The sequence below is a fragment of the Calypte anna genome, chromosome Z (assembly GCF_003957555.1).
Source record: "Calypte anna isolate BGI_N300 chromosome Z, bCalAnn1_v1.p, whole genome shotgun sequence".
Classification (NCBI taxonomy): domain Eukaryota; kingdom Metazoa; phylum Chordata; class Aves; order Apodiformes; family Trochilidae; genus Calypte; species Calypte anna.
Window position 1 is genome coordinate 54558282 of NC_044274.1, and position 16707 is coordinate 54574988.

General features: G+C 42.4%; 1 protein-coding gene across 4 annotated transcripts in view; it reads left to right on the top strand.

Moving 5' to 3' along the window:
• NRG1 (neuregulin 1) overlaps positions 1-16707 on the top strand; it is a 168227-nt gene that overhangs the window by 58655 nt on the left and 92865 nt on the right. For 2 of the 4 annotated variants that reach the window (XM_008492561.2, XM_008492560.2), the window contains exon 1: positions 15029-16266. The exons of 1 other annotated variant lie outside the window; for it this stretch is intronic. In XM_008492561.2, coding sequence (XP_008490783.2) covers positions 15639-16266 — 628 coding nt within the window. In that variant the 5' untranslated portion in view covers positions 15029-15638. Of the gene's footprint in view, positions 1-15028; positions 16267-16707 lie in introns of those variants that run through there. One more of the 4 variants, XM_030467066.1, reaches the window with a different exon arrangement.

Consider the following 16707-nt stretch of genomic DNA (forward strand, 5'->3'; position numbering starts at 1 on the left):
ACTAGCAAGTGTCCAGCTAGTCTCTACATACTTCTCTGATCTCTGAGGGCTGTTTGTGCCTCAGCCTTAGTCATGATCATGTCTTGGCCCTCAATAGCTCTGCAGAGAGTTGTCATTCCAGTTAATTTTCAGCATGATCTCTGCACGTGGTACCACCTGTCAAAACTGAAGTATCACCTGTTCTTGAATGAGAGTCCCAGCTGTCATCCAATCTGATCTGGTGTGAAGCACTCATGCTGCTATACCTCCCCTACCTGCAAGGATAAAAAGGGAAACTGACCTTTTGGAAAAAAAGCATTTGCTACAAGGCAGAATTTCTGCCACCGGCCCATGATCACAGTTGCAAGGGAAGCAGACCAGCCAGACATATGCATCATCAGGCAGGCTGGCCAGCCCTAGCACCCACCAAGCCCCATGTCCTACCTCAGGTGACAGAAAGCAGGGGTGCCTCAGAGACTGGTGGAGGAAAAATACATCAGAAAGATGATGCCTCTGCTAAATGAGTTTTCTCCTAACCTGTGACCATGAGAGGTAACTCAGCCTTTCTGGCTCAAATTTTTCCTTTTGTTAGATCTGCAGGGAGTCTTGTCTCCTCTGTAATCTTGTTTGGTTGTTGGCTCCAGCTCCCCACTCTTCCATAGCAACCACAACCCTGTTATGCCTTGGATCAGGTTCCTCAAAGTAAAGCCTGTGCCCTGTGACTTCAGAAGGGGTCTTTTCTCACCTATAGACCCAGGGCAGTCAAGGACGACAGATAATTAAAACTCTAAACACTATTCAAGATGTCTGAAATGCTATGTGAGTCCAGCCACAATATCAGATTATTCAGTGATAATCTTCTCTTGCTCTGCTGCCTCTCCTCATTCCTTATCTACATTGTCTAGAAACAATTACAGCAGCAAGCCACATAATCAGATATTGTGGCTGGAGTCACATACCATTTCAGACATCTTGAATAGTGTTGCACGTGATTTGATGTGGGAATATAAAGCACCAGAATATGTCAGTGCTTTACTGATTACTGTCTCTTACTGTGGACAAGGCCAGAAAGGGAGAGGAAGGTGCAAATGGTCTTTATGGAAAACTGTAGATTTGTTTTATTCCCAAGAAAATGTCATCCTTGCCCTCTTGATACGTAAGACTTACTTGGACTCTAAAGCATGAGGCATACTAGCTTTTGCATAAAAGGCATCTGGGGTTTTTTTTTTCAGTGCAGCAGGGAAATGCATGTTCCTACTTTTCATGCAACTATCAATCTTTTCTCAAAATTTCCTTAAGAACTTGACCTGAAGGGGGCCTAAGTAAATAAGTGTTTCTTAGTGGCAGATAAGACTTTTTTTTTCCTTTTCCCATGTGGGGAAAAAAGAAAAAGAAAAAAAAGAAAGAAAAAGTTTTAAAAAGTGTCTGTTCCCCGCACAGTACAAAGGGCTGTAAAATCACCTGGGTGGCTGGAGAGGAATAAGTTGGCCTTCACAGCCCACACAGAGGTTCTTCCCTTATCTCAAGAGATGGAGGGGACCATCCTGACTGTCAGAAGATACTCTCTTCACTATGCTAGAGATATAAGAGTATAAACTGGGAGACATTGGGTGGTCTCATTTTGCAGCCCTCATGAAGTGTAGAGAAAGATGCATGTGTTAGTCTTTTCAATATCTCTATCTGACCTTAAGACTGGACACAGTTTGACCTGATTATGGTTTATTTGTTCCACAGCAGATACAATTAGTATGTATCACCCACGATTAATATGTGGGTGAATATACAAGGAAAACAATGTCTTCAGCAGGGAGCCAGCACAAGGCTTCTGTCACTGACACTCGCCTTTGCCCTGTCATTTCACCCACTGTTATTAGAAATTCATCAAATATGTCTGGAGAATTTGCATGCTTAGCCTGCTTTGGAAAGAGAGGATTGTCTAGCTGTGAAAGGAGATTATGCAGCAATTTCCTCCACAGCACAGCAAGGCAATGATTCTGACTCTTCATTATAGAGGAAGGATTAGTAAGAATGGTTGCATTTCCTGTGCAGTGAGAGCAAGATGAGCCATGCTCCAGGTTCCTTTGGGAATTTCCATGATAATGTCAATTTCAGACACAATGGATAATGCTACTATGAGAAAATGTGTATGTTTAAATAGGAATACTTGTGGGGAAGGGAAAAGAGATCACTTAATTAAATTATGTGTTCGATCTCAGCTAGAAAGGTAGCTGTACAAAAAAAGAGAAGACCTGAAGTTAGTTGCTTGAGTCTTATAACTTGTACATTAATTACTGACAGGAGCAATGTATTTCTGAGATGACCATAATTTTTAATAGATATTCTCATGTTCTCTCATTAATTATGAAAATATTTTCCTTTATTTGTGAGAATACTTGCTGTATTTTAATTGGATGAGAAGATGTAAAGAAGTCTTGCAGTTACTTGTACTTGCTAAATAAATGAAGGAGAGAGGTCCTACGAAGTATCTCCCTCTGTCTCATGTGTTTTTACACTCCAGCTTGGGGTGAGCACAACTCAGTGCTACTGGTCAGGCATCAAATACTCACTGTCTGTTTCCCAACAGATACACAATCCTCCTTACATTTTTTCTAAATCCTTCACTTGACAGAAGTTGCGTATCTCTAAATGCAGAAATGTACCACAGGGACAGAAGTCACAGAGGCATACTTAAACGCTCAAGAAAGACAGGCAGTCCAGCAATTGGATGTTAGCAAGACACAGATCAAAGGAAAGATTTCCTGAGCAACCCTGAGCCCAGATCTTAGGGCTAGTATGAACCCTGATCTGCGTGTGCAGGTACCCTGCTGAAAGCCCAGAGAGACTTTAGATGGTGTCTTAAGTCCACATGGCTGGCTGTGACTGTGCACCAAATTAGGCCTATTTTAGGTGCCTAGGCACCTTTTTTATTAAATGGTGGGTTTTAGGTTTTTTTCCTCATAAAAGAAATGCAGTGACTTCACATGCCTTCAGGCCTTATTGAAAGATTACTTGTTTGGCTGGTGGCTGTAGAGAAATAATTCCTCTTATTGCTCAATAAATTAAGTTCCTGTCATTTTAAGCACACTAGCTGAATTTCTGATGAGCACATGGAAGAGCTAACTCTACCACTGTCATGTTACAACAGCACTAAAATGATAACAAACCTGGGGAACACAAATTTCATCATCTCTTGTAGCATAAATTTGGAGCACGGGCAAGATAATTGTAAAATTATACCCATCCTGTAAAAATCTGTGTCTTGCTTACAAAACACACAAGTAGTACCTTGGACTAGTAAAACACAAATAAAATATGTGCAGGAAAGCAGAGTATTGTCTTTTGAAACTGTAGGCATTTCAAATAAATTTTTAAAATTTTAAAACAAAACTTCCTAAAATGTTAAGCAGTTTTTATTTCACTAAACACAACTTTTCTTATGTACAATAATAATCAGGTTATCCTGGGCTGGAAGGGGGCGTTGATTTAATTTGAAGTAGTGGGTTCCTTCTCTGAAAGGTTTTTTTGTTGCTTTAGCAATTGAAGGCCTTTTTTTCGTAATAGGATTAGCCCGAATAATTACCAAAGGATTTCTCTGGGTCATCTGAGTACAGTTCCCCACAGCAGTATTTAAAGTCTGTCTGAAGTAAGGAAATAGTCAGTGACTGTGGGTAGATGAAAAGGTTATAGTTAACTGTTGCCACTCAAACCAGAGAAAGTCATCTTCAGAGGCAGGACCACAGTGGTTTTTATCCATCCTGCCCAGATGTCAAGAGGAAGAAGCAGTAACTCACTGTTAGCAAAAAGCTGCAATAAAGATTTCATGGTAAGCAGAGTGAAGTGAGGGACCACAACCTGAGCAGTAGGTGTTGTGGCAACCCTCTTGCAGCTGTCTCTTGTTCAATAACATACATAGTCTGGGACAATGAAGCATTAATGTTGTATGGAGCAGACTTTATGCTATTTCTCTGATTCTGGCTGCAGAGCAAGGCCCTCCCTTCTGGCCCAGTGGAAGGAAGTCTGCCTGCATTTCTGTGGCGGGTCCCTGAAATCTGCAAGACACTATGTCAACCATGTGTGGGAGAAGCTTCTGAGTCTAGAGCTTTAGGACAGCTCCTTGATGCTTTTTACCGTTTTTACGCTTTAGGCAGTATTGAAGAGTTATAAATTTTGATTAAAAAATAAATAAATAAAAAAAGAACCCCTTGAGGAGGGCAAAACAGTGGCTTTAATACATGTTTCTAATCCGTAACTTTATTACTTGTTCAAGTCATACCATATTTTTTTCTGCTGCTCTAAGCCTTCATTTCAGAGGATCTGGCTATGTGTCTGTATTTATGTGCAACATAATATGTTGTCCAGTATTACTGGAAAATGAAATCTGAAAGGCATTTCTTCAGCATGTGTCTGCAGATACCAACTTGACAGATACATGACTGTAATGATAGATCATTGTTTGGTGTGCCAGGAAATGAGCACTTCTGGCCTGACTTGTCTGATATTTCTTGAAATCACAGGACATGTGCAGGGATTTTTTTCCAACTCATTCTCAACACTGTTATTTCTATGGGAAAAAGGCTTGGTATAGACCTTTATTTGGAGTGTTTTGTCTCATGCTGCTATCTGTATCTGTTTCCTCTCTGCCCATCCTCTGGAGACTTCCGACTTGCATAATTGCATTTGAAAGTAATCACATTTGTGAATCAAAGAAAATACACAACCTTATTGTTGCAACTTAATTGTTCCTGGAATAATTCCTACAGGTTGTCCACAGTTGCCTGTCTCAGTGATAAATTCAGACTCATCATTCCTCCCAGCTTCTGTGATTTTCCAAATGGCTGGTATTATTTAGCCACTTAGGTTTGTGCTCTTAGAAACTCTCTCATTACCTAATGCACCAGCGAGCTGACTGTTGCCAGTAGCTACAACTTACCTCTGCGCTGGTAAGCAGTAAACTTGAACTTTTCTGTCTGCTGCAGCCACATTAATAATGGATTCTATTTCCTGTAATTACATACATGCACAGAGATTTTCTTCTTCTTTTTTTTTTTTTTTTTTTTTTTTTTTTTTTTTTTTTTTTGTAAGAAGAAGAAAGGAAATGGAGGAGAAGGGTGGAAGGTGGTGGAAACAGCTACAGCTAATTATTAATGCTGACTAGGCCCCAGCTGCATAGGTTTTTAATTAGCCAATGCCTAATACTAATAGTCACTGCTGGGATGATACCACCACTACTACTTCTTCAGCAGGTTAGTTTAAAAGGGGAATTGTATTGTATTGTCTGCTCACACCTGCACTCTGTAGTATTGCTCACACACTTACACATACTCAGCAACACAGGCAAAAACTTCATCCTTTTTTATTTTTCAGGTGAATTGGTTAAATTTGAGTCTTTTTGTGTCCTTCAAGGCAGCATTAGACTGTGATTTCTATGTAGCTGAGCAGGGCAGCTTTCCTGATGAAAGCATAAACTGATGCCTAGTGAAGGAAAAGAATCCAATATACAGAATTTCACATATTTTTCAAGTGTTATTAACAAGGCCTCCAGAGAATCATTTAAAATATATCAGTGAGGCAGGAGCACTGTCTTCACTCTTTGGGGTGAAATGAGTTCAAGATTCAAGACACTATGCCTTTTCCTTCCTTTGCTGATCTTCTTCCCCCTAGTCTGCCCTGGCGAGCTGATGCCTTGCACCGTGGAGCTTGTCCTTTAGAATTGGATCTATTTTGGTTGCACCCTTGTTTTTTTCCCTAGTACATGCAAAGTCATTAAAAAACAGTCCCTTAATTGAAAACCCTAAAGGAAGGACAATGGGTTTAGTGTGAAATTAGAAACATGGAGAGGATTTGGCAGCTTTTAATTTAATAGGAGTTAAGTGGCAATTAAGCAGTATGCAGGGAATTTTAAAGCAAGAGCAAGACATCCCTCATATTAGATCTCCACTCTTACTGTAGCTGAGGAGGCTGAAATCTTGCCCACAGTAGCAAGAAGTTTGTCCCAATCTTTGCAGAAGTCAGTGTTTGAAGGAATAGTAGAATTTTAAAGGATCTGGCTTCAAACTGTGGCCCTGCATAGAAAGGGATTTAGGGACATAGTTCACCTTGTCCATGAGTATACAAGCCAAGATCCCTATGTGCTTCTTTCTCCTTCTTGGTAAGCCTGTAGGTGCTCATTTCCTTTCCCTACCATCACAACCACCCTTCCTACCACAGGCATAGCATAGCTGCCATGTTGTACATGAGCACAGCTCTGTTTTATTTGGCTATTTCTCTGGATGGTAATTTGGATGGACTTGGCTGGGAACACAGGGTACAGGGTGACCTCAGTCCTGCCTATCTTGCCCACCCTTTCAAATACTTTCTCAGAGTAAATGGATTTATTCCTTAGGTGTCCTCAATAAAAATGAAGAAGGCAGTCTGTTCCCTCCACCTCTTGTTTGTACTCCCATTGCCACTCCACAGCCTCTGTGGTGAAACACAGGCAGACATAACACACGCCCAGGTGACATGACCTGCAGTTTGGTTGCAGGAACTGCTGCAGGAATAATGCATACATAAAATGAAATAATTATTGCTGTGGACTGATTGTGATACATGTGTGTGAGTTTGTTGACACTCCCTCACATACTGTTATGGTCAGTAGTGGGGATGTGAAATATCTGAGTTCTGGAGCAAAGGCTCCATTTACTTGCCTTCCTCTCTCCTCTTGTGAGTTTTGAAAATCTGGTTTTTGTCCTGTCACTGCCTTCTCTGCTCCATTTCTAGGTTGTACAGTGTCTTACTGAAGGGAGTGTTTCAGAGGTTCACTGCTGTTCTTACATCATCCTGCAGCAAAGGCACACATTGCCCCATGCTGTGCATGCCCTGGTGCTAAATGGAAATTATAATGAGCCCATTTTACTCAGGTGCAAGGGGCTATTTGGTGTCTGGAGCAGCACAGAATCTGTTCTGCAGTCCTTGAACTGCACTGGTGAAATGAGAGTAAAGAAGATAGGTTTAAAGTTTCAGAGTTTCCTTGTTGCTGTTTTCCTCTCTTGCTCTTGACAAAACACAACCCAATGCAGGAAAATTGAAGTTCTGTGTAAGAGAAGAGTTAACTACCTTATTTGAATTCAAATTTTGATTTCTTAAAGGTGAGAGTTTTGCTTTTGTGGCAGACTGTATATAGCTCAAAGAGAGAAAGATGTGACAAGGTATTTTTAAAATGCAGGCTGGAGTTTGCATTCAAAACATAGATGTGTAATAAAACCATATTTGATTAGGCAACTGAAAATTCATGACTAGATAAAAAGTCTTCTTTATCATACTTATTTGAATTTGTATTAATTATTTTCTGGAAATTGACAGTATTTTCCAGCCAATGCCAAAGGAGTGATTCATGCGTTCTATGGCTCTTTGAATGCACTAAGAAGGAATATTAAATATTAAATGTCCTGGTTGATGTTAGGGTTCTGAGGCATGATGAGAGCTGTTGCTTTTGTTATTGCTAGAATTTCTGTAGTAATAAATACTGTGTTGCTTACCTGGTTTAAACAGCAGACATCTCAGTTCTGCTAACTTGAGCATGATCAGGCATGACCAGAGCTGAACTGGCCAGGGTAATTGAATTAATATCTTGATGTAGGTTGTAAATTCATTATTTGGATGTATTTGCAGAAAGCTGCTAAGCAAATCTTCTGTGCTGAAAACACAGGATTTTCTGCAAGCAAAATTCTGAAGCTTGCAGGTTCTGAATGTAGATCTTTACTGTAAGATACACTTTACAAATCTAAGCTAGTAATATGTCAGTCCTGTCATTAACACCTGCTTATTAAATGATAAAACATTTTCCATACAGTAGGCTGGATGCATGTTTTTGATTTATTTAATTTTGTTTTGGCTTAGTTTGGGTGGTGTGTTTTTTTCTTCATAGTAAAACTATTGAGTATACATACATTAGAGAATTATTCTGTTGAAGTCCAAGTGTAGTTGAAATTCTGAAAATGACACTTTAAAGTGAAATAAAGTCTGATGCTGTTAGTTTTAAATAGTAGTTAGGGATGTGTACAAGTACAAAAATTACAAAAAAATGGAAGGTGTGTTGAGCAGAGTCAAGATTTTTCAGAATAATGGTGCCCTTGTTGAGATCTTCTAGGAGCTTCTGTGTAAATTAAGCTAGATTCAGGATGAGCCTTGGATCATGGTTTCACTATGCAAAGTCTTTGGTGAGAGGACAAGGTCAAGAAACTCCTATCCCCTGGAGCATTGTCCCATCCCCATTCTTCCAGACTATATATGTTTATGGACGCAACTGACAACCTGCTGGTAAGCTCACCCACTAAAATAACAAAAACAAAAACAAACAAACAAATTATTTTAAAGTAAAAATTCAGTTCTATGATCCACTTGAGAGCCTGGCCACATGAACACTGTTATTGAACTTGTGCAAATGACAGAACAGAGGCAGCAAAAAGGACAGACAGGGAAAAGTATTATATTGCTGCCAGACTGTTTTTTTCATGAAACCGCAGCACTACAATCCAAAATACCTTTTCAGTTCCTGAATTAGGCTCTGATTCAAAAAAGCACTTAGATATATGATGTAGCCCATCTCTAATGAGGAAGGCATTTCACCACTTGTTTAACTCCATGCACATTTAAGTACTTCATTAACCATGGGTCAGTGGGGGAGTGACAATTCCTTGAGTCAGGGCTTTCAGGACCTTTACTCAAATTATCAGTGTCCAGGGACTCCCCTGGTAGCAGCAGCACCACGGATGTGGAGGCTAGCCAGAACAAAATCCTGCATAGCCATGCCTGTGCACAATAGCAAAATTGCTGCTGTCCAACAAACACTCAATAGAAATTTCTTGCTTCTGAATGAAGCTGCTCAAATAGAGCCAAATGAATGCATTTTAGCACTACGATGCATGGGCATTAATGAGTGAGCCCGGGCCCTGTGACTGCAATGTTGCCCCAATTCACTGCTGTACTGTGAAAATAAATGATCATGACTGTTGCAGGAAGGTCTGCTGGACATTTCAGTGACAGGGTGAAGGTGTTGCCAAATCTGAGAAAAAGTAAAAGGAAAAAGATGAAAGAAACACAAAACAAACCAGAAAATTGCACACAGTCTTTCTTTTGCTGCTTCTGCCCTCAAGCAGAAGAGCCTAGCTGAGTGCATTTCATATCTTTGCATCTCTTAAATGCTCCTTTAACACGTCAGAGATAATTATCATTAGCCTGACCAGTGGCAGGTCACATCGCAGTTTTGTGACTGAGTAGAGGCTAGGGGAATGAGTCAGTGCCATTGATGAAAACCCCTGACATTTGCAGTTTGATGCTGGATTTGTGTGTCTCATGTAGTGCCATTAGCTCTGCTTTTGATTAGGCTGAAAGAAATTCGGTGTCTCACATTTCATTTGAAGATGAAAAGACTTAGAAAACCTTTTGGATCCCCTGAAATAACAGCCCATTTAATGGCAGTTTTCAGTTTCAGTTACCAACTGTAGCTATTTAGAGCATAAGCATTTATTGAAATGGGCATTGTTGTGTTGGTTTTTCAAATCATTTTTCAGGCAAGCCACAGATACTTTACAGAAAGCATGCTGCTTGTGTAAATGACTAGAGTAAATGTGCACGTGTGATGTCAGTACAGAAAGCTCTGCCACAGAGCTTTCCCAAATGTTTTCACAAGCACTGAAGTTTGTATTCTGTGCTGCAGACATTTCCAAGAAATGTAGAAGTGTGAGGACCCACTTCGGACTCACTTTTGTGGGCAGTGAAATAATTCCAATATAGTTGTTTTGGCTTGGGGCAATGGAGATGACTTGGATACAGCCTGTTAATGTCCCTGTCTTCTACGTTGTGGGTAGAAGTCTTCCCACAGCAGTCCTCTTATACCAAATAAATTGAACACAGTAATGATTCTGCTGACATTGGTGTTTTTACCCTCATGTCTAGGGCTGAATATGTGCATAAGGGCTTGTATTTTTTACTGTCCATGTTTTGCTTCATTTTATTACAAGTTTGATGTTTCTTCTCAGTCACATATGGCTACAAATGGCCAGAGGGCTTAAAAAATACAATATAAAAAGGTGGAAAAGGTGATGAGAATGGGCAGATACAGGAACAGCACTATCACACGTACTAACTGTTTTACGTCAGTGGGATGTGAGCAATGGGATGTGTGTGAGTGTGAGTGACAGTCCGTCCCATTGTAATATTTGCAGTTGCAGTGGTAGGACTGGTATGATATCAAAGTGAAGTTTTCTCCTTGTACCATTTGAGCTGAGAGATGAGATTTTTAGTGAAGGATATTGGAAGGACTCAAAGAGGAAGAGTCCTGACATCAGTCCAAGAGAGATGAATTAAGGAGGGGAGGTTGGTGAAGCACTGAAAGGAGAAATAAATTAATTGTTTGCAGCATGTGTGATAGCCCACTCTTCCCACACCCTGACTGCTGCCAGTGATGCTACTTATTGGGCCTGCTCACTTGCTGTTGGTCACTCTCCCATCTTTAAATAGTGCACTTATTTAATTTGCAGAAAGTGCCTGCAATCAATAAAAAGAGATCCTTTTATCTTCCTCATCAATCTTTTGCTAATGAACACACACTTTTTTTCTTTTTAGCTTCTTGGTTACAGTGCTTTTAATTTCTCAGTGTATGGGGAAGAGAAGGGGTGCAAACACATGATGCAGCAGTTGATGAAGCAATTGCTTCTTTCTGAAGAACTGACATGTTCCTAAAAAAAAGCAGTGGGGTAGAAATATCACTTGCCCTGCACTGATCTGTGGCCCTCTGAGTATCCTTTCTTAAGCTGTGATCCAGCTGAGCCATGAATAACCACCTGCATAGACATACTTTATTTCCCTAATGTCCCACTAATTGAAAGAAAGCAGGTGATACTTAGGGAATCTTTTGGGGGACTACTGGGCCTTTTTTTGAAGGAGATGGATGGATATTTGAAATCTAATGGCTTCCATGAGTATTACACTCCAAGCCTACTTTCAAAAATCTTCAGCAGGCTTGCATTTGCTCATAGCATGAACAAAGGGTCAGCTGAGTTAAATGGTTTCTTATTGCTCTGATTTGTAGGATATTGTCAGTTATGGTCACATATCAGTTTAAGCCTCCACATCTTTGTGCCTAGCTAGAGAGAATGGTCCTCTGCTGTTTGTTAATATGAAATCAGCATCCTTTTACAACCCATAGAACTGGAGGAGATACAACTTGTTCATTCTCATTGGCTAGAGGTTAATTCTGACTTTTGTCTATCACTGAGGCTTTCTTGAGGGATGGTAGAAAAGAAATCATTTGATTTTTTATAAAAACACTCCACAAAATAAAATTACAGTTTTCTAAGCCTCTGACTTTCAATCTGTCACTTACATATGGCAAGAGTCCAAATCTTAGCCACACACTAGCTTCATTAGTGTAGAAGCACACTACTTTTTCCTCTAAGCAGAAGAGACTCAAGCCACATAATAATCAGAAATAAATCTTTGTACAATAACCTAATCTAATTACAAATAGGCAAGTAATTTCCTTCCTTATCCTTTTATATTGCCCACCAATGGGCTACCCTAGCAAAATTTTGTTACCTCCAAGGCCATGATCCCTCTTGTTTTCTTCTAGGGTCTCCCTTTCTATTAAGCAATTGCTGGCTCTTCTCCAAGGTGCTCATCCCCTCCAGCCTGGGCCAGAACCCATGTTCAAGCAGGGCATACCAGTGCTAGCATGTCACTACAGAAATGTAAAAGACTCAGGAGATTCTGCATTGCTTTGGGCGGGAGAAGTAGAAGAAAGGAACCCCTAAAACATCAAACAGAACCCTCAGTTTACAATTGTGTCTTCATATGCAAAGTGAGACTAGCAGCCTTTACAAAAGGTGGTCTGCACCCTTGCTGACTCAGATGCGGTAAAGAGCAGGGGCTTGCACTTCTGTTCAAAAGGTCCTGAGAGGAGCCAGCTCCATGCCGTATCATGTTGCAGCATCCCGGGCAGGCTGTGTCTTGGCCCTGGCTTTGGCCACCTGTGGAGAAGGGCCAGAGAAAGCAGCCTGGAGGATGATTCAGCATTGCCTTTCTCCCTGGCTGCCCGGAGTATAAGGGGAGCCGCCAGGCAGCTCCGAAGGCAGGGTACCGCCCTGCTTTTCCCGGCCCAGAATCTCCAGCACCCCGCAGCTCCATCGGGGCTGGGTGGGCGAGGCGTCTCGGCAGGCTCCCCTGGGGAGGAGGAGCAGGAGACGGGGAGCGGAGGAGGTCTGAGCAGAACTGGCTGCGCGGTGATGAAGCAGCCTGCCCACCCGGCCGGGAGCAGCGGCGGGGGAAGGGACCTGCAGCAGCGGAGGGTACCGCAGCCTGGAAGGCAGCCAGGCCCCACCGGGATGATGCGGCGGGAGGGGCTGGATGGCTGCGTGCCGGCAGGAGACGGCGCAGGCAGGCTGGGCCCTGGCCGGTGGACGAGGAGGGAATGAAAAAGCAAAGGAGGTAGCAGGAGCGATCCTGGCTCCGTTTAGCACACATCTGACAGAGCTCTTTCCATCCTGCTGCCTCTTCAGCTTCACAGTGCGGAGGGAGGCAATGCACCCACATGCAAGGGAGCTCCTGCAAGTGTCCCCACCAGGCTTCAGGGTCAAGAGGCTCTGCGGTTCCTCAGGGAGCTGTGCACACAGATGCGGCAGCGTTTTCTGACCCAGTTACAATCTATCTCTCCATCAAACAATCTAGCATTGTGCATGATTGATTTCACAGCAACCCTTGTGAAGAAGGTGCTAGATCTCCACATGCATTTCTGTTTGTTTCAGCACCAGAAAGATGTGAGCAAAGCAGAAATTTAAAGAGCAGTTAAATATGGAAAGACTGGAGAGTAGTGAAGATTACAGGTGAAAATTGCACACATGCAGTATAGCGCAGGGAAGATGTGGACAGGGCAGTGGATAAAACACAAGCTCTGAGCATCAGCAGCAAGGAGAACTGTCCAAATAGAAACAGGGAGGTTGAAAAATTAGATGTGAATACAGAAGTCAAGACATTTTAAAAAACCTGTGCCAATTACTCAGATGTTGTTGTGCCTCATATGTGCGACAAGAATATTCCTAGCTGATTCACACTGTGAACTCTCCTTTGAAAAGTGATGCTTCAGCTTCACCTGAGGAGCAACTTGTGTGTGTGAACGTCTGATTTTCCCAAATTTATCAATTAAGTAAAAACCTTGCTTATTATCCTTTCCCTAGAAAACTAGCTTACTTGTACCCACAGACCATCAAAGCTGTCATGATAATGTTGCTGTGATATTACTTACTACTACAGTAGCTATGTTTTAAATAGGTTTTGAGATGCTTAAAGAAGGAATATTAGCAGCTTAGGAGCACATGTGCTTTGTAGTAAGAGGAGCCATTAATGTAAATATGCAATGCAAGCTGTTCCTTCTGTCTGATCACATCATTGACCTGAGGACCAGATACTTCTGGTGAAGTAGACTAGATTGTATGATGATCTATCTTTTTACTTTTTTTTTTTTTTTTTTTTTTTTTTACATTTTTACAACCTTTTTTAAGTGAATGTTACTAGTGTTGCCAGGGAAGTCAGAAGGAGGGAAGGAGTGAGTTGGAGACAGAAAGACAAGATGGATAGATACGTATCTTTTTTTGTCAGTGCCCAAATTACATAACTAGAAAGGAAATTACCTTTTAGATGCCTGACTAACGTACCATCAAAACTGGGTTCTGGAAAATTTGTAGCATTTGATCCTTTGTTTCTTTATGCATATTGCAAGCATTTATACTAAGGAAGGGGGATTCATGCTGCCTGCTCTGTAATGAAAATGTTTTCACAAAGTCTAAGGAACTGGAACTTGTGTTTAGAGCTTCTCTCCCTTTATATACATTTCTGCATTGTTCCAAAGGTGTACTTTTCTGTGGGAGAGAGAGGAGGTCAGGAACAGAGTGAATTCTAATCTTACTTTCATTATGTTAAGTGGACTCTTGATTTACCCTTGCATTACACTTCACTGGTGGAAATCGGCTCTACTGCTAGTTATTGGTAAAAGTGAGGAATTACAAATTTAAGGGCGAGGTGGAAGCCTCTTTAGTAATAATTCTTTTTTATTATTATTATTCTTTATTTTTGTCTAAGGGTGGGTGAGAATTTATGGTAGCAGCATGTCAGCTCCTGAAAAGTACATACAGGAACTGGCTTCAGTGTGAAGTCTTTGCTTCTTTGGTTTTGGAAAGGAGGTTGGAAAATAGAATATCTAAAAAAAAAAAAAAAAAAAAAAAAAAAAAAAAAAAAAAAAAAAAAATTATGCAGACCTCTTTAAAATAACTTAAATGCAAATTTGTCGGAGATGGGAATGGTTAAGTTGTGGGTTTTTTCCTCTGCTTGGCTTAAAATGCATCCCAACGTTACTGCTAGTGAACAAAAGTTATTCAGGGGCTTGGAAGGAAAAGCTGTCTCCAGGTGCCAGGGAGGGAGAAGCTGCCTCTGGAAAGCTGTCTTCCCCCTGGGAGAGATCGGGTATCATCCTGAACGAGCCCAGTCCATCCTGAAGAGCTCCCACCGACACCCGGTCCCCTCCGGAGGATCCATGGCCGCCGCCTCTGGCCTCACTCCGGCTGGAGAAAGGGAGCGGGCGGGTGCGCACCTCCTGCCCGCTCCCTCCCTTTCATTTGATGGCCTTTATTCCTCCTAATTGGATAAAATAGGAAGTCACTGACAGTCCTGCGTTGCTGGGTGTACTGATTTCCCTCAGACCAGCCCTGCAGAGGGCGGGGGGTGGGGTAGGGGAGGAAGGAGCTAGTCTGTACATCAGGGAAGCAGGCTGTGAGGGGGCTGGGGGAGCAGGGCGGGAGGGGGGGGTGGGAGGGAAGGGGGGGCTGGGGGAAGGAGGAAAGTGAATGAGCGCTCAAGAAGGACAAAGAGGGAGGGGAGAGAAAGGGAGTTACCATCGTCTTGGCATCGCTTTTCCGTTCAAACCTCTGTGTAATGATATTGTTTGCAGTGATGCTCAGACAGCGAGCACCTGCTGCTCTGTAATGATTCAGCCTCTTTCAGCCGCCGCTGTAACACGACAGGATGCTGCTGCTACTGTCACTTCTGCCGCTGCCGCTGTTGTTACAGATTTTGCTTTTGCTCCTTCTACCGCATGACAATTGTTTTCCTCGTCTAAGCAGATACCAGCCTCAGATGCTCAAGGTGAGAGTCTTGCCTTTCGCTCTGGGCTATTGGTTCACTTAATCCTTCAATTTGTTTGGTGTGCGTGCTTTTCTTTCTCTCATCACCCTCCTTCCCCCTGTTTTGCTTTGTTGTGCTTGCTTTTGGGGGGACGTTTCTTCCCTCCTGAAGAAGAACTGGAATTGCTCGAGAAGTGTTTAAAAAATTATAAAATTGTCCAGCAAATAGGAGCTCAGTAATTGAGAAGCCACTCTTGCTTCAGAGGCAGAGCGATCAACACAGGGCTTGAGGGCAAGAAGGGATAGGAGAGGTGTCTTATTTTTCCTGTGCATTACTCCTCTCCCAATTGATGTTGCTGAGCTCGGATCTTTTGTTGACTCCTATTCTGTGATTTTTACAGAGCGCTGTGACTATTACTACCATCTCTTTTTGTCTGTGTCTCACAGTAATGGACTGTGATAGAGTTAAGGCCTTTTGGAGGTGAGCTGTTTGAGACCTGATGCTTAAACATGTCTGAAGTGGCTGCCGACACTTTCCCCAGCCCCTCAGCTCAGCTGAGCCCTGATGCGTCCCTCAACGGGCTCCCGGCTGAGGAGAACATGCCGGGGACCCAAAGAGAGGACAGGAGGGTCGAGGGGTTAGCAGGCCTGGCCACGACCTGCTGTGTGTGCCTGGAGGCAGAGCGACTGAAGGGCTGCCTCAACTCTGAAAAGATCTGCATCGCCCCTATCCTGGCTTGCCTGCTTAGCCTTTGCCTCTGCATTGCTGGCCTCAAGTGGGTCTTTGTGGACAAGATTTTTGAGTATGACTCTCCTACCCACCTTGACCCTGGAAGGATAGGACAAGACCCAAAGAGTGCTGTGGATCCTACAGCTCTGTCTGCCTGGGTGCCTTCAGAGGTGTATGCCTCACCTTTCCCTGTACCTAGCCCCAAAAGCAAGGCTGAAGTGACAGTACAAACTGACAGCGCGCTCGTGCCCTCCAAACCATTCCTCCAGCCTTCTCTGTATAACCGCATCCTAGATGTTGGGTTGTTGTCCTCTGCTGCACCTTCACTGTCACCACCCACTCTGGAGCCTACCACAGCATCTCAGGCACAAGCAACAGAAACCAATCTCCAAGCTGCTCCAAAACTTTGTAAGTAGAAGTTATGTGTTTCTTTGTTTATCCTTTTCAAAAAAAAAAAAAAAAAAAAAAAAAAAAAGAAAAAAAGCAGTTAAGTGTTCTGTAGCTGTCATTGAGGAGGACACGTGATTGGCTTGCAATGTCAATGTGCTTAAATGGGTATAACATAGGTTACCTTCCGAGGACAGCACCCAGGGGCCTCTGAACTTAGTTCTGAGGTGTGCATAGCAATGAAGAGGGCTTCATTTGGGACTTTGTAAAGCACCAGTATCACCCTTTTCTCTGCACCTACTTGTAGGGAAGTATGTGATTTACTTCAAGGGTTTATCTGATAGATATTCCACAAGGTCTATCAGAATATTTTCCTTATAAATTTGAATTTTATCCTGTGCTGGATCTTCCCCATGTGTTCGTTTTCTTTGCCTTGCTTGCAGAGCACTTCTGCTACCTCCT